The following is a 25,494-nucleotide window of genomic DNA, read 5'->3' as shown; positions in this document are numbered from 1 at the left end:
ACATCTTCTCCAACAACAAGATCCAGAGAAGAATATTTTCTGCAAATAAGTTTCCAGGAAGGAGAATTTCATATTTGGATTATGACTTTGACACAACCTAAAATGGGTCTCCCATATAGATACTATGTTGGAAGCTGATTTTGAGTCTCCTGCCACTTATTTTAGATTTGAGTGCTCATATAGGTCGTTTGTTGGAGACAATCATTGGACTTGTTTGGACTGTTCTGCTCTTTTTTTTAAACTTTGCTCCACCAATTCGATCTACCATAGAGCTACTCTACTCCGAAGTCTCTAGAACAAATGAACATATTTGCCAGTAGCCTAACTCCAACTCCATGAATAAGAGGTTTTTGTGTGAATGGTCCATCATATGCCCATGGATAAGGTGTGTACATGTTTTAAAGTTGGTAAGCATGTGCGTGACTGTCTTAACCGATTGAAATATGATTTAAAATATTGTAATTATAATAATATAGTTACAAAGTAAATAAACATATTTTGGTACAAAAACATATCTTTATTGCTCATAGCTAATAATATAGTTATAACCATGTACTTCTACAGACAATTAGAAAATCCATCAACGCCATCAGTATAACGTATACCGACCATTTTGGCTAATACAAGAATGGTATTAACTTTTTGAGTAGAGGACCTTATTCACCGCTAACGTCACCACGTGTACCGCAAAAAAATCGAGACGTGAAAGGTAATAGTTTCTAAACCATGCATGCATCCAAATGTAATTACAAATTAAATGCACTATTGTGTTTCTTACGAGTCCAACTTGACATACTAATTTAGACGATATTTTTTAGAGAATACTTTTCTAATATTTATTGAGTAAAACAATGTCCTTAGACAGTGGCGGAAACGATGTCCTTAGATGGCGGAGCTGGTAGATTTTCACGTCTAGGGCCACACTCTTAAAGCACATATAATGTCTGCACCGGGTTAAAATACTTCTCACACCAAATCAAAATACCGATAGATAACGGAACTACCTTATAAATGCATAGGTTTATATGATAGCTTAGTTCCATACTTAAATCCATAAAATAATTGATAAAAAACATAAAGTTAGTAATGGAAGAAATGGTATAAAATATCTTCATCTTTCCTACTACATCTATTTCAAAAAAAAAAGGACACAAGATTTGAGAATGGGAATGGGGATAAATTACTAATTAGGGGAGGCGTGCGTGCAATTGGCAAGCAATCACTACAGCAAACAGGTGCTTTGTCAAGTGCCGCACTCAGCAAAGAGTCCTCGGCAAAATTTTTGTCGGTAAAAGGTTTTTTGCCGAGTGCCTTTTGTCAGGCACTCGACAGGCAAAGAAAAGTTGCAGTCACGGTAATTTTGTAACTGACGGTCGCTTTGCCGAGTGTCTCCTAGGCCAGCACTTGACAAAGGCAAAAAAGAAAATTTCTGAAAATTCTTTGCCGAGTGCCCTCTAAGCATACACTCGGCGAAGGAGAATTTTTTTTAAAAAAAAATGTTTGCTAAGTGTCCTCCCTAGAGGCACTCGACAAAGAAAAAAATTTCAAAAATTCTTTGCTAAGTGCCCTTCATGGAGGCACTTGGCAAAGCTAGGAACAATGCTGGGACAAATGGTTCCTTTGCCGAGTGTCATCTCCCCGGCACTCGGCAAAGTGACCGTAACCGACCTATTTTTCTTATTTTTATATTTTACCACTACAAACACAATATATCACATATATTTCATATTCTTCAAAGATATCTCAAATATATCTCATATTCATCACATAAATCTCACATCCATCACATAAATATCATATGCATCATATAAGTCTCACATCCATAAGTTCTCAAGTCCATCCAAACAAATCCACAAGTCCATCCAAGTGCAAATAATTGACACAAGCGCATCGTAAGTCCATCACCAATTGAACAACAAATGCAAAGACAACTACTCGGTTCCCCAAGGTCCCCACTGCGACTGTGGTCTACCATGACCTGGATCATTAGAGGGCCCGACAGGTAGATTATTCGAACCGGGCAATGGAGGCTGCACAAAAGAGAAGACGTTGCATGTGTCGGACAAAAAATCCACTAGGATACATGTAGTGTTTTGGTTTGATCCTAAGCATTTGGTGATAAACTTAAACACTCATACTCATACTTATAGGAGTACCATGCGCGAGAGGTGGAGGTGGAGGTATAACGAATAGCGAAGGTGCCGCAGCTAGACCCGTATGTTGCCCAAGAGATTGCATGTACTGAAGAACCTCTGCCATCTGATGTTGTTGCCTCTGCTGCTCCGCCACACGCTGGGCCTCTATAGCCTCTATCCTCTGCCGATCAGCCTCCCGCTGGGCCTCTAAAGCCTGGACCTAGGCCTGCAACATTTCACCACAATGTATTGTGTTGTGTGTCAGTGACTTATTGTTGGTACCCCTTATCCTATAATTATAAACATCATTTTAATAAGTAAAATAAATAGATGGTAGGGCTTTTAACTAACCTTTCCACAAGTTTTGTTGTGAATGTCAATTTCAGGAATGACACATGGAAAGGTGCAAAAGACACGAGAAAGCGTATTCAGAAAAGGCGCAAATCAAGATAAAATGGAAAAGCCCACCAAAACACCGAACCAAATCCATCCATAACCACGGGGGAGGTCCAGGCCTAGAGCAGAGCCCACCACCAGAAGGCGGTTGGCAAACGCCACCGTAGAGGGTGCGGCCGCACCACTAGTGGGCCCTCCTGGCCACAGCCTTCTAGAGGAACGTGCAAGGCGGTTTCCTAAGGACGGTTCCATCTACAATCAATGCAGATGGAAAGTGGAAACCGCCCTTGAAGGTCGGTTTTGGACCTTTCTATGTAGGGATCGCCCTTTTTGCATAGAGCCCCCTCCTCTTGGGCTATAAAAGAGAGGGAGAGCGCCCCCCCATAACACACACCATCATTTGGAGCCTCTCACCTCACATTCCTCTTGTATTCTTGAGATTAGTTTTAGTGGTAGAGCAAGGCAAGAGCTAAGGAAAATCAGCAAAACCAAAATAGCCACATATATTTTTTCGCAACGGTGACCACATACATAACATCTATAGATGCTATACCACATTAAAAAATGTCTCATACAGCAAATGCATGTCACAAAAGTCATTCCAAAATGACAGCAATAGGAGTACCACCTGATCACGTTACAGTATCCAAAAAGAACGTTACACTATCCAAAAAGAACGTTACACTATCCAAAAAGAACGTTATAGTATCTGAAAAGAAAAGGTTTCTGCTCCATCTATTATATCTGACCATGTACGAACTAGAACTATCAGACATGGTCCGCTCACAAAGATCTTATTGCAATATATATAGCAATCTTGCACAGATTATCCAAAAAAGTGATGGTGCATATCAAGTGCACAGCTTTGATGAGATTTTGGTTCCAGTACACAGCCAAGATGAGATTTTGGTTCTTACATTTCTCCATGCAACTTCAAGCATTCGACCCACCAGTCTAAGAAAGAAAAAACAATTAATGGGTTAGTCTGGAAAAAAAAGAAAGACAACAACAATTGTGCAGCAACAGAAATTACCCCGATATTTCTCATGGCAGAAGTAGTGGTGTCTACCGGCCTCTTTCCTTGAAGATGTCGTGATACAACAACCTTTCTTCTTACATAGATATCCACCTTTTTTGCCCTCATTTTTGTCATGAGCAGACCGACAATGTTCCTCCAGTTATTGAAAGTGTAACATATATGCATAAAAAAATCAATACGAAAGACGCATGAAATTTGCAAGATCGAGCTTAAAAATACCTCAGTTTTCTTAAAGGGATTAACTCTGCCATGTTTGAAGTAACATATGTGACATAACTCTTTTTTGTTTAGTAGGGAGGCCGCCCTCTTGGAACAGAAACGGGTATAGATTAAGGTGCCGTCCTCCTCTACAACAAAACAGTCGTCTTCCTCATCGCCTTGGTTAAGCCCTACAACAATTTCATAGAACAAAACAGAATGACATTACACTTCAGATGGTTATTATCACAGTAAATGTTCATAATAAAAGCAAAAGGACAAACAGCTAGTAAATTCAGGATTCAGATGACCGATATCTTTCTTACTGTTCAAAAAGACAGTTTCTACAAGCCAGTATCATATTACGGCGCAGTCGAATTACAGTCGAACTGAACACAAACACAATAAAACGACATCTACTACCGGTGCAATCGAATGACATTATGAATGAGTGAACCAAACAGCATCTTACATCTAATTCAGGATTCAGATTTCAGATATCTTTCTACTGTTCAGAAAGACAGAGTTTCTACAGGCTGGTATCAGATTACGGCACAATCGGATTACAGTTGAACTGAACACAAACACAATCAAACGGCATCTACTACCGGTGTAACCGAATGACATTACCAATGAGTGAACCAAACAGCATCTTACATCTAATTCAGGATTCAGATAACAGATATCTTTCTACTGTTAAAAAAGACAGTGTCTGCAGGTTTCTACAGGCCGGTATGTTGGAACCAGGCGTTGCCCTGGCACCCAGGTCGTGCCGACGGCGAGCTCCAGATGAACTCGGCGGGAAACACACAGAGAATGAACACGCGAGATATATTTTCGCTGCCCAACCGCAGCTTTTGGGATTTCCTCATTGATGCTTTTATACATAGAGTTTGTTAGGATCTCGGCCTAATGCCAAGTCCCCGCGCCAAGCCGCAGATCACGCGCAACGTCGTTTCTCCTGCGACGCCCGCTATGTACTGCAATCTTACGACTTGGCGCCAGCACCTTAACCCACACAGGCTGCCTTGTGGACCGAGCACGCCTCCGGCCACAGGCCTCCACTTATTTCTTAGCTAATGCATGATGATGAACTAACTGATTACAAAATATGATATGATATGCAACAACTTAGCTAACACGGTATCAGATTACAGCGCGATCCAGATTGCAGTCGAACTGAAACAAACACAATCAAACGGCAAAGACTACCGGCGTAATCAAATGATGTTACGACGTACGAGCGAGTGAACCAAACAGCATCGTACCTTTGGTCTTGGCACCCGTCGGCGGGGGCAGAGTAGCTGGCTTCGCCCGTCGGCGCGGAGCAGAGTCACCAGCTTTGGGGGCCTGCCTGGGGGCGGAGCCGCTGGCTTGCGAGCCGGAGCTCTTGGCGCCCGTCGGTGGGGACGAAATCGCTGGCTTCGGCACCTGGCGCAGGGCCGAGTCGCTGGATTTGGAGGCGGGCATGGGCGAAGCCGCGGGCGCGGACGCGGTGCCGCTGGCTTGGGACCCAGAGGCGCGGTTCTCAGCGCCTGTCAGCGGTGGCAGAGTCGACGCGCGGTTCTCTGCGCCCGTCGGTGGTGGCTAAAGATGGCAATGGGTACCTGAGACCCGAAACTCGATGGGTTTTTGCTCTATTAGGGTAAGGATATGGGTCAACTTCTCTACCCGTGGGTTTGTTAACGGGGCAAAAGCTAGACCCAGCGGGTTTATGGGCATGGGTCTGGGTGCGTAGTACCCAAACCCGCAAACCCATGGGTTTTTTAAACCCGGTTCACCATATCATCACACAATATAATTAGTACATAAAGTACAAAATGCAATAAAAATAAACAAAATAGAGAACATGCACGCTCTATACTTTTTTTAGTAGAAGCTCCTTATGTGAAAGCTGCAGCTAGCTAGCGTGTCTTAGTGCATGCACTCAGTTCATCTGGACTTAAAGATATGACAGATGTTGGTACCGAGCATTAGCATGTCATAGCCCAGTGCATGCTAGAGGTGAGTGTTTGTGTCATAACTCGCAAATTTCTAGTGCGGAGGTGCAATAACACATAACATGATCGAATCCCACATTGCCAATTGATTCAACTTTAAGTATTTTGGTGCGCTATAGAGTAGACTTGCTTACTTAACTGGATGACCATCTTATGATATGTTGTGATGAGTACGGGCAACCCGTTAAATACCCGTGACCCGATGGACATGGATTTGGGCACAAAATCAAACCCGTGATGGGTCATGGGTTTTTTAGCGGACACCTTTTATATTAATGGGCGTGGGTTTGGGATGACAAAACCCAGCGGGTTTGTACCCGTTGCCATCTTTAGTGGTGGAGGAGTCGACGCGCGGTTCTCGGCGCCTGTAAGCGGTGGCGGAGTCGACGTGCGGTTCTCGGCGCCTGTAAGCGGTGGTGGAGTCGACGCGCTGTTCTCGGCGCCCGTCGGCGGTGGTGGAGTCGATGCGCGGTTCTTGGCGCCCGTCGGCGGTGGTGGAGTCGATGCGCGGTTCTTGGCACCCGTCGGCGGTGGCGGAGTCGCTGGGCTTGTCGTCAGGCGCGGGGCAGAATCGGCGGTGTCGAAGATGAAGTCGCTGGCTTCCTCCAGCGTCGGCGGTACGCCATGTCCGACCCAGAGTGCGGCGTTGCTGGCCTCCGCGGCGCCGGCGCGGCGCAGCACTGCGACAAGGCGGCGAAGCCACGCCACCATAGCCCGGTACATCCTCCCCATCGCCTCAGGGAGTAGCGTCCATATCCCGAGCGCCTCCTTCTGCACGAACGTGGCCCGGGATTTCTTGTTGCTCTTGATCTTCTTCTTGGAGCGTGCCATCGTCCCGCCGATCAAGAAGAGCGCCTTGCCGTAGACGAGGCGTGGAGCACGGAGATGGAGAAGACGTGAAGGTGGTGACGGGGATGGAGAGGAGGGGAGCCGGAACTTCCCGGCGAGGTGGTGGCGTTTCCCGGCGAGGCGAGGCGAGGGTGGCATGTTCTTGGCGGGGTATTGCGATGCCGTGCGGTCGCCAGTTTGCCGTCGGTGAGGAGGGAGGAGCGGACGAACGGAAGTAGGCCGAGCGTACTCTGTTTTGAGGAGGTCCAACAACGGAAGTAGGCGACAGTGTGTGATTGGCCCAAAAAAAAACCTGCGGACTGCAGCTCTGTTCCGAATGATAATAATGTTGCCAGGCCTTGTTTAGTTCGCAAAAATTTTCAAGATTCCCCGTCACATTGAATCTTTGGTCTCATGCATGGAGCTTTAAATATAGACGAAAATAAAAACTAATTGAACAGTTTACTGTAATTTGCGAGATGAATCTTTTGAGCCTAGTTACACCATGATCTGGACACAAAATTAGCACGTGTGCACCATCAGATTCATCTCATACGCCTCCCAAGCAATCTGAAAAGTTGACAATAGGTCAATGCACACTCAATTAACACAGTTTAATTAGGAACTTGTGTCAGTTTCTGAAACAAACTGCTTACTGTCAAGAGGATGCAGGAGCTAGCAGAGTAGTGTCAACAGAGTTGATGAGCTCTCTGCTGCCTTTCAGTGATGGAACTGCTGGCCCGGTTCAATAGTCCAAAAGACTATTGAAATATACATACTCCTACAAGGGAAATTCAGTAGGAAGATCAATCAACACTGTTCAGCTTCAGCGGCGAGTGGAAGTGAAAACAGAAGACGTGATTCAAGGACTTGTGCACTCTGCAGAGGACATTCCAACTTCCATTCCATGTGTCCTTCTTGCACGCAGTAAACAGCTTCACAAACAGGGCCAGTGTGCAATCAGGATGATGGCACAGCTGCATAGGAAATGGAGTCGATTAGCGGTGCCGGCGCCGTACCTTTGCTACCCATGCTGGCCTTGTACCACAATGGCGCGTTGCTTCTAGAGTAGACGACGGGTAGGTCTCGTTGCGCCTCGCCGCCGCCTTGACCTTTACTTTGCGCCGCCATCCCGTTCCCGTTGACGCGCGGCTTCAGCAATCAGCCGATCGAGCGGGTGCAGTGCAGTCGATGGGCGGGGGCCTTATGCGGCATTCCGTCGAACAAGGCGCGGTCGTCGCCTGCGGCGGTGTCGAACCGTGTCATCGCCTCTCTCTACGCGGCGGCCTGGCTTTGATGGTGGCAGCGAGGGCACGGGGAACCCCGGGATTGAGCACGCCGCGCGACGCCCCTCCCGTCGGCGACCCGTGTCGAGGGCAGCACCGGACAGCCCGGGCACCTTACTCTCAGCCGCATCGATCGCCGGCGCCGCGCCGCACCCGGTACGGCGCCGGTACGCCGTCGCCGTTCGCTCGCGCGACGAATCGTTCTGAGTGGTCGAGGCCTCAAGGGTACGGTTGGTGTCGGCGCAGTTCGACCCTGCGGCCGGCATCGGGCGGCCATGGAGCTCAGCCGCACCGCTGGCCGTGGAGGCGAGGACGCCCTTGCAGTTTCGTGGTGGCGACGGACGGACCTCGGGCCTCGGCAGCAGGCTGGTCAGCTGTTCAGAACAGACAGAGACAGACAGACAAGGGAAGAGAGAGTGAGAACAAATGTCGCTGCGGGAACCGGACAAATTTCGTCGCGAAATAATATATGGTTTTTAGCGGTGGGGTTTCATCTATTAAAATTTCGTTTAACGGATCAATCTCATATACATTATTATTACTTATTCACAAAAAAAATATTATTATTATTATTAAAGATAGCTTGTTTTGCGAAATAAAATAGTCTATTGTCTTTTCATTTTTTTTCTCTTTTTCCCCCACTAAAAATAGAATGGATTGTTCTATCATCATCTTTTTTTTTCTTGTATAATGTATAATAAGGCCTCTTTTAGTTCTAAATTTTTTTGCAAAATGGATACTGTAGCAGTTTCGATTGTATTTGACAAATATATCCAATCATGGACTAACTAGGCTTAAAAAGGTTCGTCTCGTAAATTCCAGGTAAACTGTATAATTAGTTATTTCTTTTGTCTATGTTTAATGTTTCATGCATGTGCCGTAAGATTCGATGTAATGGGGAATCTAAAAATTTTACAATTTTTTTTGAACTAAACAAAGCCTAAATATTTATTATACAATATTCATAATATGAGAAATAGAGTTAATGGAAGTAGATCCACCACAACTTGAAATATCCACGGTCTATTACCTACGTCCCCCTTGTAATGTACTTCTTCCGTGAAAATGTCGTTTTTGACTTTCAGATTTCTTATTTGACTGTTGATCTTATTTAAAATATTTTGTATAAATATTATTTATTTTATTATGACTTATTTTGTTAATAAAAATACTTTAGCAATAATTTATTTATTTTATGTTTATATAAAAAAATGAATAAGACAAACGGTCATACAAGAAATCTAAAGTCAAAAACAATACTTTTAATGGAACGGAGGGAGTAAGTCGTAAAGTTTGCCAAAACTATCATGGCAATTCCTCTAGAAAACTTTAGAAATGTCGGGTTCAATAGCAAGTGGTGCAATTTAGGTCCTGTTTGGTCCCTTGCTAAATTTTAGCTAGCTAAATTTTAGTCACTTTAGTAGCTAAAATTCCAAACACATTGATTAAAAAAACTAAAATAGTTTAGTTCCATTAGTCACCCAAGAGTAGCTAAAATAATTTTAGCTAGATAAAATTTAGCAAAGGGAACCAAACAAGCCCTTAATAAGGAAACTCATCATATAGCTAGCTATAGTTGTTTTAGTCAGTATGCCACTATTTGTACTCATGTTCATATTCAGTTGTTTGGCCCGTTATAGTTTTTTTTCTCACAAACGTGCAATTTTCTTCGTATTTCATTAAAAGGAATAGTGATACAGAGATGCAACAGGAACACGCACGAGTGTCAAGCCAGACAGACTGCCCCCAACCAACTACGCCGCTATAGTTAAGGGGGTGTTTAGTTGGGGTGTTAAAATTTAACAGAGTATTTTTGTTTTATTTAACAATTGTTTTGGATATATATGATCTGCTCAATGTCAAAGCCAAGCTCAGGGTCAACAGTTTTTTTTGAGAAACTAAGCTCAGGGTCAACAGTTGCAAGTTCCATTGACAAGAACTCAACTGACTGCACATAGTTGATAATCTCATCGACCATGACTGCCTTGCCAGTGATCTTAATTATCTTGAAGAAGCTTCATTCTCTCAATTATCTTCTTTCTCCTCAGTCTTTCTGCAAGCAGGCTGTGGCTGTTAGTGACTTGACCTCGCTTTGCCCGGATATGAACATAGTCCTCTTTAGTACCATCAGCACCAGAAGAATCTTCCTTGCTTTGCGTTTTGGGCAAAATCTTCCTCCGCTATGCTCATCACTCATTTGGATGTCCTGACTCATACCAGACGAAGATTATTGATACAACCCCAGTCTATTTTATAAGCCCCTGCCGCAAGATCCAAACCCATACTGTCCACTATAGGCCATCTTTTGATGCATTGTGAAAGAAATTCCAATTAAGGCCTTGTTTAGTTCCAAAAATTTTTGCAAAATTTTTCAGACTCTCCGTCATATCGAATCTTTAGACGTATGCATGGAGTATTAAATATAGACGAAAATAAAAACTTGTTGCACAGTTTGGTCGGAACTAACGAGACTTATCTTTTGAGCATAGTTAGTCCATGATTGGACAATATTTGTTAAATACAAACGAAAGTGCTACAGTGTCGATTTCCCAAAAAAATTTAGAACTAAACAAGGCCTAATTTGCCTCGGAGAATTCTCTATCTTTTTATGCATTGTGAAAGAATCCCAATTTGCCTCTGAGAATCTCTGCCACTATTTGCAAGGACCTTGATCAGATTGCTAGCCTGAGTACATTCCAATTCCTCAATCACCGGAAAATTACCCCATACCCCACCGCAGAATCACATAAACCCTTCAACTTCAAAGAGGCCTGCCACCAATTTCACCTGACGTTCGTGGCCATCGGAGAGCAAGCTCGGTTTGGTTTCTTGGCCCTCCCCAAGTATGGTGCAAATTTGACCGCAACTGTACGGGGTGGTGAAAGATTTTAAGGGCAGAAGGTGAAAGCAAAAGGGCAAGACAAAAACAAGAGCCAGAGACGGAGCCACAACTAGGGTCCTGTGGTCAGGAACCTCTTCCCCATCCCGAGAGATGGCTTCTCCCACTGCCCATTCAAACACTAGAGAGAGGCTCCAAGGACAGTTACAGACTTCCAGTTGCCGTTTTTGCAAAGACATTATCTGGAGGGCAACACAATGCCATGTAAGCTAAGATAACTAAAGCGGCATGCATGGCAACATGGATCTCAGACAAAACAACTATCAAAGGGCATGAACCAGCATTATTTGGAGGGCAACGCCATGCCATGGAAGCTTTGCTCACAGTATAGAAAAAAATAGTTTGAACCGCGGTTACATATATAATCTCAGACAAAACAACTATCAAAGGGCATGAAGCAACAGTTGAGTTCATCCCCAGGAGATAATTGCTATCTATGGGCTATGGCTAAACAAACAACAAAATCAGGCACATGCATCCAGCTAAATTTTTCCAAACCGGACATGGGTGTTGCTGGTGGCGAATCTTGATGACGAGAACCCATGTTTCCTAGCACTGGGTGAATAATTTGAGCTCGGTGACGTGGTGCCATGGTTGTGCCTTCGTGAAGACTGGGGAGTGAAGTAGTCGCCACCAGACAAGAATTGGTGATTTGTGTAAGACTTCTTGGGAGTAGATGGAGAACCCCACCCATTGGATTTGTACTTCTTCAATGGTAGATCATCATCATCACCACCAGTCCACCCACCTCTTGATTTGGATTTATGACGAGGTGTGTCCATTCTTTCCTCAAAATGGGGACTTTTCCTTTTGCTTGTTTTACGGGCATCATGAGGAGCTGATCTAGCACTGGCATCCTTTTTCCATTTTTCCTTCCTCTGACTGTGTGATGATGACTTGCCTTTCGACCGATTGGACTGCAGAAGGAAAAAAACAGAAACTTAAATACAGGTATCTACTGTTATTGGAAAATAATTTGTTGGATGTTTATAACAACCTTGGCATTCTTTGTGCAGCCACGTGCGAAGTGACCTTCCTCACCACATTTGTAGCATAAGGTTGGACTTGTGGCAGCACTAGTTTCCCTGCGTTGCTTGGCACATCCCTATAATACAAGGTCCAATGTTAATCACCTGTCATGAGAAGTAACATGTGGCAACAGTAGAAACTAGATGACTTATAATAAGCATTAAAAAAACTTACCAGACCAGAATGACCAGATTGAGCACAATTATAACAGCTAATTTGTTTTGGACAATTGTCAGAGAAGTCGGAACAACATAGATGGCCCTTCTGATTACACACGTAGCATCTTATTTGCTGCATAATCAAAAATACAATTATTAAGGGGTAAGCTCTTCTACATAATCCATGACTTTGTGACTCTTAACCTTGCAGCTGGGATAGTATTGCACTGCACAATAGTTAAGTATTACATAGAGGACACCTATCTTATCCTGTAATACATGTTGTAGATTCAAAACATTGCACATGCAAGTTTCAGGGATCCTGTTATGGAAGGGAAGGCAAAGCATAAAATTTACCCGGTTTACTTACAGAAACACCAAACATATATCTTACAGTTACAGCCTAGTCACCTAGCCCACAACAATTTGCATCCAAAAAAAAAATCTAGCTCATATTTAATTCCTTTATAGGCATTTTTCTTCAGACCAACACAAGAGAGAAACAGAGACTATGAAAAACAAATGCCAACAAACAAAATCCCATTATGGCAACAAGATAACAATTAGCTTAAACAAGGCAAATAAGTACTACCTCAATATCATCTTGTGGGTAATCATTGGTACATCCAAACATATCATGACCTGTTTCTCCACATCTTAAACATAATGTGGATTGATGATCATTCCTCTTGTGCTTATCAGGGCAGTCTTTCGCCATATGGCCTCCTTTTTTGCAGATGAAACAGTCTTGACCCTGTGAAATATATTAACAGTTTATTTATTCTTGAGAATGCTAAACACCAACAAGAACCATCATAAAAATCATTACAAGAGCAATATATATAGATAATAGTACCTACCAAAACAGATGAATAACACAGAAGATTCAAACAAACAAAAAAACTATCATTCTTTACTTTTGAATACAAAGGTAGGCATGAATATAGAAAGGAATATATCAAAGATCATTTGAAATTATAAATCATAAAGATAAAGATAATGCTACTGCTCAAATGGTGTGAACAAGCATGAGAAAAGGAAAAGTGAACTTAGTGAAGAGAGCTAAAAAGTATAAAGTACAGGAATCAAAAGACAATCTACTAATTTGAAGGAAACATATCTGTACTAAGATATCACACCCAGTGCACTTGATACAGCAAATCAGTAATTATTAATAAACTCCTTTTCCTTCTAAAAATGCATGTGTTCATAGAGATGCAATAGCGAAACAGAAGGAAGATTTTCTAAAAATGTTTGAAGTAACAAAGTTCAAGATATATTTCCTTTTCTACTAGAAGTACGGGTGTTCTTAACAATGCAATGCGGATATTGTAAGACTGTTCCAAGTAACAAGCTTAAGATATATTTCTTGAAGACATCACAGCATGGGCAAAGTACATTTGCAAGATTGCAAAACTGAAACCTAAACAAGGTGAAACATGTTAAAATTAAAAGAGTTAAATTATCATCCTACACAGAAACATTACAGTCAAACAACAAAAACAAAATAGATTGAGCTAGTCAAGGGCATGAATGGACATACCCAAGTCACCGAGTGATAATCCCTCGGAGATAGGGGGGACCAACCTGCGTGCACTGCTTTGCATTGTGCCCGAACAACCCACAAACAAAGCAAGGCTTCTTCCGCTTTTCCATTGGGCAGTTTGCAGCAACATGTCCTTCCTCACTACAATTAAAGCAAGTATCCAACAATGTTTCCCCAGGATCAAAGTATCTTGGTATGCGCTGGTCACAAGTATAAGTAACACAATGGTAAGCTTACATTTGCAGCACAAACACAATAAATTCACATGTCACTTACAAGGAGCTTCCGCAGAACCATATTGTCAGATGCAGGGACATCAGCCCCATCTTCAGTAAGCACCGAGTCGGCTGTCCCAATTGGCCCCTCCTGGGTGCTACAAACCTGAAGCCAAAAAGAATAAATCCACACATTACTGCCTCTAAAGGAGATAAACCTAGCATTGTGTTCCCAAGGAAGGAAAACTGAGCTCAAAAGGTTTTTAACTTAATCCCCACCAACAGAAGGCACTCGGGATATCAGTCTTCAGATAATCTTCAATTTCAAATGAAATCAGCTAATTCTAACCAGCAACAGCAGGACGAGCAAAGATACTACTTTGCACTCCTAATCAGCTTAATTCACAAGCTTCCCCTAAGCTCACAATAGAGGGGGAGTAAGCACCAGGAAGTACAATCACTCGATTCTATATATGGGATTGCTTAACTATAAGCACTGAACCACGAATCACTGTTGAATCGAACACAAACACCCACAATTGAGGAGGAGTAGGGACTAGGCAGGGATTGCTTGGCTATAAGCACTGAACCTTCGCTGTTAAATTGAACACCACGCCCATACCGAAGGAGTAAGAGCTAGGGGGGAGGGGAATGCTCAAGCCTCAAGCTTACCTCCTTCTCTTCCTCCTCTACGGCCACCGCCGCAGCAGCAACCTCGGTCGCCTCCTTCCGATGCTTCTTCCTCTGCTTCCGGCGCTCCTTCTTCTTCTTCTGTTTCCTCCGGGGCTCATCCGCCTCAGCGAGCTCCACCACGGCGTCCTCGTCGACCTCCTCGTCGCCCGAGGACACCGATAGCAGGTCGGCGAACCCGGGCACCCCGGCGCCGGACGCCCCGCGCTGCTTCCGCTGCGCGCGCGCGACGATCTCCAGGCTGAGGTCCTCGTTCCCCAGCTCGTCGTCCTCGTCGTCCTCGTCGCCGGCGCCGGGGCGCGGCTGCCGGGAAGGCGGGGAACCATCTTCGTCCAGGTCTGGGTCCCGCCGCGCCCTCGAGCGCGAGCGCGAGCGCTGGGCCATCGGCGGCGGGCGAGGGGCAGAGGAAGAAACCCTAGCGCGCTCGATCTGGAGGCGGCGCGGAGAAGTGGGGGATGGGAAAGCCGGACTTGCCAGCGCCCAGCGGCGCTTCGTCTGCTCGTGTGGTGCGGGCCCGAGAGCGCGTGCCGCTGCAATGGTGGTGTGGGCCCCGCTCGTCAGGGTGTCATGTGGTTGGTTGTTGGTTTGGATGAGGGTTTGAATCACCCTCTGGGCTCTGGCTGTGGACGGGTAGTATTTGGTTAGGCTTTGTTTAGTTCCGGCCAAAACTTTAAAAAAAAATTCAAGATTTTTCGTCTTATCAAGTCTTGCGACATACGTATAAAGCATTAAATATATAAAAAAATAACTAATTATATAGTTTGTTTGTAATTTGCAAGACGAAACTTTTGAGTCTACTTAGACCTTGTTTAGATTTATTTTTTTTATTTTAACACTATAGCATTTTATTTTATTTTATAAACATTGTTCAATCATGGACTAACTAGGTTTAAAAGATTCATCTTACGATTTACAGGTAAAACTATGCAATTAATATTTTTTATCTATATTTAATACTTCATACATGTGCCGCAAGATTCGTGATGGAGAATCTTGTAAATTTTTAGAGTTTTGAGTGCATCTAAACAAGACCTTAGTCCATGGTTGGATAATAATTGTCAAATACAAATGAAAGTGCTATAATACCTAAAAAATTTTCACCCCAAGAACTAAACAAGACCTTGCAGATACAAAAGTCAAAAGTCTTGACCGAAAGTATTATTCGCTGATTTGTTGTGAGATAAACATACAGTTGGTAGATTTGGTAGATAATCTCTACTATAATTGAAATCTTCTCCAGACAAATTCCACCTGCAAGATCAACGACTCACAGCACATATCCTATAGATTTAACGGCTCAGATTAGAAGTATGATCACGACCTTACACACCTCAGCCTCGCGTCAAGGACCTCTCCCCCTCCCCCTCCTCCGCTGGCGCCGCCCACCAGCGGCACGTCTCCGCACTCGCGCTCCAGCTCCTCGCCTCGCCCGCCGCGGCCGCCTCGCCCGACCTCCCCGTCCACCTCGCGCACGACCTCGTGCCGCACCTCACCCGCGGCAGCCCCCGCACCATCGCCGCCGCCGCGCGCGTCATAGCCGCCTCGCCGTCCGTGGCCGTGCCTGTCCTCTTCAAGCCGCTGGCGGTGTGTCTCGCCTCTCCCAATCCTCGCGCGTCCACGGCGGCTGCGGCAGCCTTCTGTGACCTGTCGGCGCCCCCTGCTGACGCTACCCCTTTCCTGCCGCTCGCGCCCGACCTCTACAACCTGCTCACCACCTCCCGATCCAACTAGGCTCTAATCAAGGTGCTCAAGGTGTTTGCACGACTGGCTCCTCTCGAGCCCCGCCTCGCAGCTAGAATCGTCGACCCAGTCTGCCAGCTCCTCACCCGATCCGGGGCCATGTCGCTGACCTTCGAGTGCATCCGTACGGTGCTCACTGCACTGCCAGCACATGATGCCGCTGTCCGCCTCACCATTGGGAAAGCCAAGGAGTTCATTGCCGCTGATGATGATCCCAACCTGAGGTACCTTGGGCTTCTGGCTCTTGAATTGGTATGCTTGGCCCAACATATGCATCCACGGTGCATGATTGCCGGGATGCTATTGCGAAGTCACTGGGTGATGCCGATACGAACATTCGCCAGGAGGCGTTGCATCTCATTATGGGGATGGTTAATTGAAACAACGTCATGGACATTGCTGGTATGCTGATCGGTCATGTTGCTAAGTCAGACCCAGAGTTCGCAAATGACATTCTTGGTGCTGTTCTAGCAGCATGTGGGCATAATGTGTATGAGATGGTGGTGGATTTTAATTGGTATGTTTCGCTCCTGGCGGATATGGCAAGGACCCTGCATTGTGCCCAAGGGGATGAGATTGGTCAGCAGCTTGTTGATGTAGGACTGAGAGTGCAGGATGCACGGCCAGAGCTTGTCCGTTCAGCTCGAACTCTCCTGATTGATCCTACTTTGCATGGAAATCACTTCCTCTTCCCTGTTCTTTCAGCGGCTGCATGGGTTTCTGGTGAGTATGTGGACTTAACGAAGGATCCTGTTGAGCTTGTTGAAGCACTCTTGCAACCAAGGACCGGCCTTCTTCCAATTTCAGTGAGAGCTGTCTACATCCATGCAGTATTTAAAGTGATTACATGGTGTTTCTGTGTATATGTTGGGAGATTGGGTGATTCAGGCATGGCAATGGATGTCACGTTCGACAGGTTAGCTGCTGATCAAACTATTAGTTTGGACAGCAATGTTGCACTTGGGTCTGTGGGAGAGCAAGATATTGGGGCGAGCACAGTGCGAAAGGATCCTTTTTCACATGAATCTATACTTTACATGATTAACCTGATTCAAACAACAGTTGGTCCACTGATTAACTGCAATGAAGTAGAAGTACAAGATAGAGCACACAACCTGATTGGTTTTGTCCATTTAGTAAGAGAGATTCAAGAGCTGAACAAAACGAAGGTTGCTGATGGTGACAAGCCAAGCAAGGTTAGAAGAGCTTGTTAAGACTATGCGGACAGTGTTCTGTCAAGAACTAGGTCCTGTTTCTGTGAATGCACAAATGAAAGTCGCCCCTCCAGATGGCCTTGTCCTGAATGAAAATCTTGTTGAACTTGCTGGCATGATGAGTGAAGATGATTCTGCTCCCTCAACTTCAATCTTTTTCTATACTTGCAGTCGTCATTCTGTAGATACCAGAGATGAGCCTGCAGTGTCAATTTGTCCGTCTTCTCTTTCTGAGCATCGCAAGAGGCATGGGCTCTTTTATCTGCAAACAGGGAAAACCGAGGACGAGCCAAATGATTACTCTCAAGCTAATGATTCTCTACCATCTTCTAGCAATAATTCTGTTAATGATGACAAGTTGAAGACTGCTGAACTTGTATTTGGTAGGAAAAAATCGACGGCCACGAAGTCCAGACCAAAAGTAGTTAAGTTGGATACTGAGGATTTCCTCAGTTCTATGACCACGCGTGCGGCTCCGTCGCAACCAGGGATCGAAGGCTGCGATCACGGAATAAAAAAAATTGTGACAACGCAGAGAACCCCACCACCTACAATCTTGTTTTTCTTGCTTGTTTGTCCAGTAAGCCAGGTATACGCCTACACTAACTACAATCAAGTATCTTATTTTTTATGGACTTGTTACCAAAGTTACAAGACAAATGATGGGCATTTGTAGATCAGTTGTGTTTCTCAACTTTTCTACATAGCATTTGTTAAAACCAAATATATGTTCCCAAATTAAGTACCTTAATTTTCATATAGATTTTTTTGTTAGTGGGGTAGGTTTGTTTTTTAGTTTTATGATTTATTTAAGTTTTGTAATTTTTTTCTAAGAGTCACCGTAGCGTTAGCACGGGCAATATACTAGTTTCAATATAAGCCGAGTTTATATTTTATATATAGGTTATATCTAAGGTGATATAGGTAGACACAATTTTATGTTGAAAAGGTCTCTAACAAATGAATACGTCTAAACCCTTAAGTTGGAGAGCGAGACAACTAAACACTCCTCCCCTAAATAATACAACATCCCTAAATGTTGCATCGTCGAAATATGGCAACCAAGCTAGTAGAGAACAAGTGAGCACATACCTAACCCTATATTTTTTATCATTGTAAAAAAATCTAAATAACCTCTTCCTTTTTAGATATCCCCAGTGAAGGCAAGAAGTAGAGATAAGAAAGGATATAATAAGGCTCTATTGGTGGTGGTAGGATACATGGTAAACAAAAAAAGAGAGGATACATTGTAAATGAAAAGAGATGGGTAGATCATTGTTACGCGTATTAATAGTGTGAAAGCTCTATTTTGGTTTTGGATAATTGATAAAACCTTAGTACTAACCTCTATATTAAGTGTGTGTAGACTTAATGAGGTTGATACGTGCCAAGTGATGGAGCAAGAGATGATCGTGGTGATGATGGTGATGACCACAAGATGATCAAGTGCTCAACTTGAAAAGAAAAAAGAGAAAAACAAAACCCCCATGGAGATTAAGACAAAGGTATTGCTTAGGGTTTTGGTTTTGGTTTTGGTGATCAAGACACCATAGAGGGTGTGGTCACATTTAGGATAGATAGCCGTACTATAAAGAGAGAATTTCTTTGGCTAAGCGGTTATCAAGTGCCACTAGGTGTCATTGTTCATGTGCATGCATTTAGAACCTTGTGAGCTAACTTAACTCCTTCGAAAAAAATAATTGTAAAAATGCTAACACACTTATACATCGTGGTGTACACTTGGTGGTGTTGGCACACTTTGAGAAGGAGGTAGAGGTTGAAGAGTAGAGAGGGGTTTGGATTCGGCGCTTTTGAGAAAATAAAATGCATATTTTCTATTACACCGGTGGAAAGTTTGGAGAAGTCGCGGGAGACCGGACGCTGAGCCTGCGCATCCGGTGTGCTGTCGTGCTTGGCTCGGTTAGGGTTTTGCACCCGACGCTGAGCACCGGACGCAGGGTAACTCCTGTTCATGCGTCCGGTGCTGCCTGTCTTCTGTGGGTGTCTCTAACTGAGATCATCTAACGCTCAGGGCGCGTCCGATGGTTTGCGTCCAGCTGAGCTTTTGCAGTGCTCTATAGGTAAGGGACCGGACGCTCAGGAGCGCGTCTGGTGGTGTGGGTCCGGTGATCCCGTGCGTTTGCAGATCTCTCTGTGCACGTGATCGGTGTGCACTGGACGCGTTCGGTGCTAACTTGAGCGCGTCCGGTGGCTTGCAGGTGACCGTTAGAGTTTGACGCGTGAGATTCAAAAAGCTGACACGTGGCTGTTTCTGAAGCACTGGACGCACTGTTCCAGCGTTCAGTGCCTCACCTGCAGCGAGTCCGGTGACCCCGTGTTTTGCCCAATGAAGGAGCCAACGACTCTATTTGTTTGAGGGGCTTATAAATACGTGTTGGCCAGCTTGGGGCTCACCCTCTTGGCATTCTAGCATACTTGACATCCTTGTGAGCCTAAGCAAACACCTCCCACTCATCTCCTTTAAAGATTAAACATCTTTGTGAGATTGGGAGTGATTCCAAGTGTATTTGCTTGAATGATTGCATCTAGTGGCACTTGAGGATCGATTTGGCTGCGGTTTTCTTGTTACTCTTGGTGGTTGCCGTCACCTAGATGACTTGGAGCAGTAGATGAGTATTGGCACGAGTTGACGATTGTTCGTGGCCATCTCCCGGTGATTGTGACGGGTCTTGTACTTCCCGGCGGGAGCCGAAAGATAACTCTAGTGAAGTGCTCGTGTCATTGAGTTACCTCACTTGTGGGTCGGTTCTTGCGGTGTCCTAGTGAGGACGAGGTTCGTGCTACACCTCTTAGCCGCCGAACCACCAAGTGTTGGTCGACACAACGGGAACGTAGCATGCCGGCAAGCACGTGAACCTCGGAAGAAAATTTGGTGTCTCAATTGTGTTTGATTGGCATTCTCCCGGTGCTTGATTGTTCACATATTGGTGATTGGTTCATCCCCTACGCGGTGGTATAAATATCTCATCATATCCTTTACTTACCGCAAAGTAGTGTAATTAGTTCCGTTGCTTACTTTGCCTTGTGTAGCTTAGTTCACTAGTGTAGCTTGTAGTGACTTAGCTCTTTGTGTGCCAGTGTTCATACCAACTAGAGTTTTTGGATAGGTGGCTTGCAAACACCCCTTTAGAGCTAGAGCAAAAAGCTTTGCCTTGTTATTTACTAACCTCTTGCTCTAGTGAGTTTGTAAAATTTTTAAATAGGCTATTCACCCTCCTCTAGCCATATTAGGACCTTTTATAGTATTATATTATTATCGAACAAGGAGTGAAAAAATATATATATCTTCTTCTCGTCCTCCGTCCTTCTCAAGAGAGACTCCACTTATGATGTTCATGTCAAGTGATCTTGAGTTAGCACGCATAAACATACCTTAACCCCTAGACATTCTCCCAGTCGGCGAGCTCACCAAAGTCTTATGACAAGAGAGGGGGAGAGGAGAAGGAATGAATACGTCCACCATGAGGCTCGATTGGAGGTCAATTCGATAGGAGGGGACTTGATCAGGAGGGCATAAAGGATCTACAGTAGATCTAGCTCAATGATGGTAAATCAAAACAGGAAATGGAAAGTCGGAAAGAAAGAAGGAGCAGCTGGTGTTGGGCTCCTTTTTTACTTTTACAGGCCCTAACTTATCTTCTCAGATTGTGTACAAAATTTAAGAACTAATGTCAATCTCTGGCCTTGTTTAGTTCCAAAAAATTTTGCAAAACAGGTACTGTAGCACTTTCATTTGTTTGTGACAAATATTGTCCAATCATGGACTAACTAGGCTCAAAAGATTCATCTCATCAATTCCGACCAAACTATGCAATTATTTTTTATTTCCGTCTATATTTAATACTCCATGCATGCGTCTAAAGATTCGATGTGACAGGGAATCTGAAAAATTTTGCAAAATTTTTTAGAAGTAAACAAGGCCTCTATATATATGGCCCGCCCTTGTTACCTGCTTAGATAGTATAAATTATTTATGCCCTTATAACTGTCTGTTTTACCTCAGTCTAAAAATTATTAGGTATCGCATCCTTTGGCGAAGCAACTCAATGTAGTGTCTACCGTCTACATGATTTGTATTATGATTTTTCTTCTACTTAGGACATTTCCCACACTGATAAGCCATGATGCCAGCTAGGGTGACGTGCTTAGTCATGCATGAACCTTGCTGACTTCATGTACTTCCACTCACCACGGCCACCTTCTTGTCTTCGGGCTATAAAAGCCATGCCACGAGTTCCTCCTTCATCCATGCCAGATCCCTTGAACTCAACCCACCTCCACAAGACTGAACACATTGATGACTTTGCATGCACATCAAGAGGACACCTTAACCTCTCCTTCATTGTGGCCATGTGAAAGTCCTACTTGGGTTTGGTAATTAATGACAATATTGGTGGACTAGGTTTACACTTAGTTTAAGTGAAAATTGCATACCTTCAAGCTATTGATGCTTGTGCGCACTAAGAACAGTGCACACGGGCCTTGTAGTTTTGCAAGATCACATAAAATGTGTTTGCAGTGTGGTTGTTGGTATTGTGCTAGGGATGAGATTCCCTTGACAGTTTAGCCGAAGCTCTTCATTGCGAAGATGGTAGAGAGTGGTTCAAGAGATGACACACAGAGAACCGTTTGAGCTTGGGGAAGGCCCATGGGCTATCCACGGAGTTATCCAGTTGGATGCTTGACCTTTGTGAGGGGCTCCAACAAGGACTAATGGAAAGCGTGAACTTTTCTATACCTTAGTAAAAACATTGTCATGTAGGAGTTTGCATTTTTAAACCCTTTACATTCCACAAATTACATTCTTGTATTTCTTAGTTGTGTGTGTTTACCTTCCTACCCTAGGTTGCTAGGTTAGTTGATAATTTAGAATCTAGGGTGTAAAACTCTTTGGTGTTAGAGACAGTAACACTTAGGAAATAAACTAGTGAATATCTTGTGTAGTTTTTTATAAGTGGTTTTGGACCTTACTTTTAAGTGGCCTAATTCAATATCCCTCTTATGCATCATGGTCCCCTCATACAATCATATTTGCTTCCGTTTTCAAACATTTATGTATTTATTTAAAATTTTTTATATAATGCCATCAATGTGGCAATGGAAAAAGAAAACAAAAATGCACTTGGGTGAGTTGAGAGAATCACATAGAGGAGCTATTGGTAAATTTTTCAATAGTAATATAAGTGCTTTGATGAACCTAGATGAGTTGATTGCAAAAAAAACACAAGTTGAGGACTTTATGCATGAGAAGTTATTGGATGAGATTGATGACTATAGTATAACCAATGACTTCACATCTTGAAATGTTAGAAGATATTATTAACATGTTGTCAAGTTTTTTGTTCAAAAACATGATGTTAAGTACCAACTACCAATTAAGTGTTTATGATTTAATTTGTCCTTTATATGAACTTCACATGATCTACATAAGTTAGTGCATCGTACATTATCTTCTTAATCAATCCATATTATAAGACTATCTCTATACACACGTATTATATATGACGTGGATGGGTGCCTCCATATAGTTTTCTTCCTAGGCCCTAAAAATATAAGGACCAATGTATTACCCAATATGCATGTGTAATGATTCTTATTATACCGATATAGAATCTCTAAACATTCCGCTAAAAAATATGAAATGTTTTTGACTTCCCATGACAAGGTCATAAGGTTTCTTTACTTGCCACCACTAAAAAATATTTAGTCATGATATAAAAAAAGATTTCCTGGTGCACCATTGGTTCTATTTTTTCTTGCTCAATCTGTTCGGCTACATTATATTAAGCAGCTGCTATTGCTTATTGTGTCGTGTAAATAGTAATTTGTGAGACGAGGAGGAGCAGTAGCCAGCTATAGCTTAAAATAAGCATAACCAAACAAATTATTAACTGTTGGTTATTTATAACTCGGTTATGAAAAGTACACTAACTTGCCTTTAGTTTAGTCTTCCCCTTCTTCATCATCCTAATCCTATCATCAATGTTTGCTTTTAAAAAAATTATGATATGAAAGTATGCACTATAGTAGCACCGAGCAACACGTATACATACAAAACACCGACAGTAACAAGAAGCAACCCCTTCAAAAAGGAAAAGGGATCTATTGCGCTATGTGTAACCCTCTTAGCTTCATCGTTTATGCCTATCTTTTGATATACAACTTAGGTTTGGGTGTTCATGTCTCAAACAAAACACTATTTGCTTTGATTTGCCACATATGAGCTTGATTTGGCGATGTTTTGGTTCAATTTTACCCAATGGTAGATGCATGCGAGATGGGTAGGGGTGCTCATCTAATCCTCCATTTCTTTTATTCTTTTTTTTTCTCTTTGCATGCCCTACCTTGACACTATATCTACCCTTAATGCACCACTAATGTGGTCCATTTGTTGGTTAGGTGATATTAAAGAAAGAGAAGCACAGAGAGTGGCCAAACCTTTGCTTACAATCAAACATGTTCTACCTTCAATTGGTTGAAGAAGTGAAGAGAGTGGCAAGGAGTTCGAGAAGATGTCATTGAGAAGGAGAATGCCAATTTCAAAGATTTGAAGAGTTTGATATGTCGGTGCTCGATAATCTAATTCTATTTGAAGCTGCTGAGTAAATACGACATTAGCCTATTACTACAAGATTTTTTTTCCTTTTAGTTGTTTCCCATAAGTGAACTCAAGGGAAATATGATCATTATTAGCTTATCAATATAAACTAATATGGTTCAATATGATATTATGGACTTTGAGCATTAGAGTTGATATAAATGATAGGAAAGCGGGTCAGATCGAGTAAAACTAGTGCAAATAAACAAATCCACTTCCAAATTTAATAAGGAAATAAAGCCTATTTTTGTGGTGCAGAAAACAATCACCTCATTATAAAAGCCTTTTGGACGATTAGTACCTTTTAATCATTTTTAGTTGCATTGACATAGCTTCTAGTGTATTGTATAAAGTTGATTTATTCATGTGGAAAGAAAAGAGTAAGTTGATAGATTATTTGTTAAAAAATATAACTAAGGATGAGTATAAAGCTAAAGTATTTACTACCTCTCTCCCAAAAAAATGGACCTGATCAATGTTAAACTATCTTAAGTTTAACTTAGTTTTTAGGAAATAGTATCAACATGTATGACTCAAATAGGTATATATGAAAAGAGATTTCATGAGGAATCTAATGATAGTAATTTAGTATAATAAATACTAGTTATTTTTTATATAAAGTTGGTCAAACTTCATATTATTTGGCCTAGCACTATTCTATAATTGCATCCTCTACAGGAGAAGGGAGTACTACATAACTTCTAACAATACCCTTACTAAATTCCAGTATTATCCTGATTGGTAAATGATAAATAATTACTATCATTTGTTTACCATTTAGACGATACTAAATGGAGATAAACATCCTGAATGATTTTGTATACTACCATTGATTTATACATAATACATAACTCTATACTCCCTCTACTCTAAATTGTAAGTTGTTCTAGTTTTTTAGATACATAACTTTTATGATGCATCTAGACATAGCGTATATCTAGATACATAACAAAAGTCATGTGTCTAAAAAGTTAGAACGACCTACGGATTGAAATGAGGGAATACGTAAAAATTAAATATGCTAGCAAGTAAGCATATTGATGCATGTACAATGTATGTATTTTAACAGGCATTTTTTTAGAAAAAAGTAGATCCCAATCTTTACATTTTTTATGATTTTAATTATCAGGTTCTAATGTGGTGCCAACAATCCTCCAATTGAGTGAATAGTGAATTAAGCAATAGTGCAACCAACCCAATTATAATTATATTTACTTCTACTATGTTTATACTGTTTAAAACCTTTTTTTGGTTCGACTATTTAAACAATCAAGCGCTTAATAGTCTGTTAGGACCTAAATGATATTTACTTCTACTATGTTTATTTACTATTTAAACTTTGGGAGAAGAATTTGTTCAATATAAATAGCTATTCTCATTCACCATTCAATATAAATAGTTTTATGTCCTACACTTATATAATTTGCATAGTTGTTGGCCAAAACTTATCAATTTAAGTATATCATGTGAAAACAAATTGATTCTTACACAATTTCTATGAC

General features: G+C 42.6%; 3 protein-coding genes and 2 pseudogenes across 6 annotated transcripts; 1 reads left to right on the top strand and 4 right to left on the bottom strand.

The window, feature by feature from the left end:
• Positions 1,760-5,361, bottom strand: LOC110435511. Of its 3 annotated transcripts, none has more exons than XM_021461125.1 (5): positions 5,037-5,361; positions 3,790-3,959; positions 3,565-3,670; positions 3,449-3,485; positions 1,760-2,361 (listed from the first exon to the last, which is right to left on the bottom strand). In XM_021461125.1, exons 1-5 carry the CDS (start codon positions 5,236-5,238, stop codon positions 2,343-2,345), a joined length of 534 nt encoding a protein of 177 aa, XP_021316800.1. In that variant the 5' UTR covers positions 5,239-5,361; the 3' UTR covers positions 1,760-2,342. The 3 variants fall into 3 exon arrangements, with proteins under 3 accessions (XP_021316800.1, XP_021316801.1, XP_021316799.1); XM_021461126.1 differs by having other exon boundaries at positions 3,565-3,660; positions 5,037-5,359; XM_021461124.1 differs by having other exon boundaries at positions 3,565-3,703; positions 5,037-5,357.
• LOC110435738 (protein transport protein sec31-like) lies at positions 5,899-8,300 on the bottom strand. Of its 2 annotated transcripts, XM_021461719.1 has the most exons (4): positions 7,616-8,300; positions 7,467-7,531; positions 7,253-7,377; positions 5,899-7,166 (listed from the first exon to the last, which is right to left on the bottom strand). In XM_021461719.1, the coding sequence occupies exon 4, from the start codon at positions 6,753-6,755 to the stop codon at positions 6,036-6,038; it is 720 nt and encodes a 239-aa protein (XP_021317394.1). In that variant the 5' UTR covers positions 6,756-7,166; positions 7,253-7,377; positions 7,467-7,531; positions 7,616-8,300; the 3' UTR covers positions 5,899-6,035. The 2 variants fall into 2 exon arrangements, with proteins under 2 accessions (XP_021317394.1, XP_021317393.1); XM_021461718.1 differs by lacking the exon at positions 7,467-7,531.
• On the bottom strand, positions 9,705-10,577 carry LOC110435987 (annotated as a pseudogene).
• Positions 11,043-14,927, bottom strand: LOC8062651 (protein AIR1). The gene is made up of 7 exons (XM_002449696.2): positions 14,402-14,927; positions 13,791-13,895; positions 13,556-13,714; positions 12,561-12,722; positions 11,985-12,101; positions 11,779-11,886; positions 11,043-11,698 (listed from the first exon to the last, which is right to left on the bottom strand). The coding sequence occupies exons 1-7, from the start codon at positions 14,801-14,803 to the stop codon at positions 11,264-11,266; spliced, it is 1,488 nt and encodes a 495-aa protein (XP_002449741.2). The 5' UTR covers positions 14,804-14,927; the 3' UTR covers positions 11,043-11,263.
• LOC8071955 lies at positions 14,955-18,547 on the top strand (annotated as a pseudogene).

The sequence above is a fragment of the Sorghum bicolor genome, chromosome 5, assembly GCF_000003195.3.
Source record: "Sorghum bicolor cultivar BTx623 chromosome 5, Sorghum_bicolor_NCBIv3, whole genome shotgun sequence".
Classification (NCBI taxonomy): Eukaryota; Viridiplantae; Streptophyta; class Magnoliopsida; order Poales; family Poaceae; genus Sorghum; species Sorghum bicolor.
This window is presented reverse-complemented; position numbering and strand designations above follow the sequence as displayed.

Excerpts from the sequence above, each read along its gene's own strand:
- LOC110435738 (XM_021461719.1), bottom strand. The coding sequence starts at position 6,755 with ATGCCACCCTCGCCTCGCCTCGCCGGGAAACGCCACCACCTCGCCGGG.
- LOC8062651 (XM_002449696.2), bottom strand. The coding sequence starts at position 14,803 with ATGGCCCAGCGCTCGCGCTCGCGCTCGAGGGCGCGGCGGGACCCAGAC. Across the intron at positions 12,102-12,560 it reads ACCCACAAGATGATATTGAG|CAAATAAGATGCTACGTGTG; the intron begins GTAGTACTTATT and ends TTGATTATGCAG. Across the intron at positions 11,887-11,984 it reads AATCTGGTCATTCTGGTCTG|GGATGTGCCAAGCAACGCAG; the intron begins GTAAGTTTTTTT and ends CTTGTATTATAG.
- LOC110435511 (XM_021461124.1), bottom strand. The coding sequence starts at position 5,238 with ATGCCCGCCTCCAAATCCAGCGACTCGGCCCTGCGCCAGGTGCCGAAG. Across the intron at positions 3,704-3,789 it reads ATCCCTTTAAGAAAACTGAG|GAACATTGTCGGTCTGCTCA; the intron begins GTATTTTTAAGC and ends CAATAACTGGAG. Across the intron at positions 3,486-3,564 it reads CTGCCATGAGAAATATCGGG|ACTGGTGGGTCGAATGCTTG; the intron begins GTAATTTCTGTT and ends TTTCTTTCTTAG.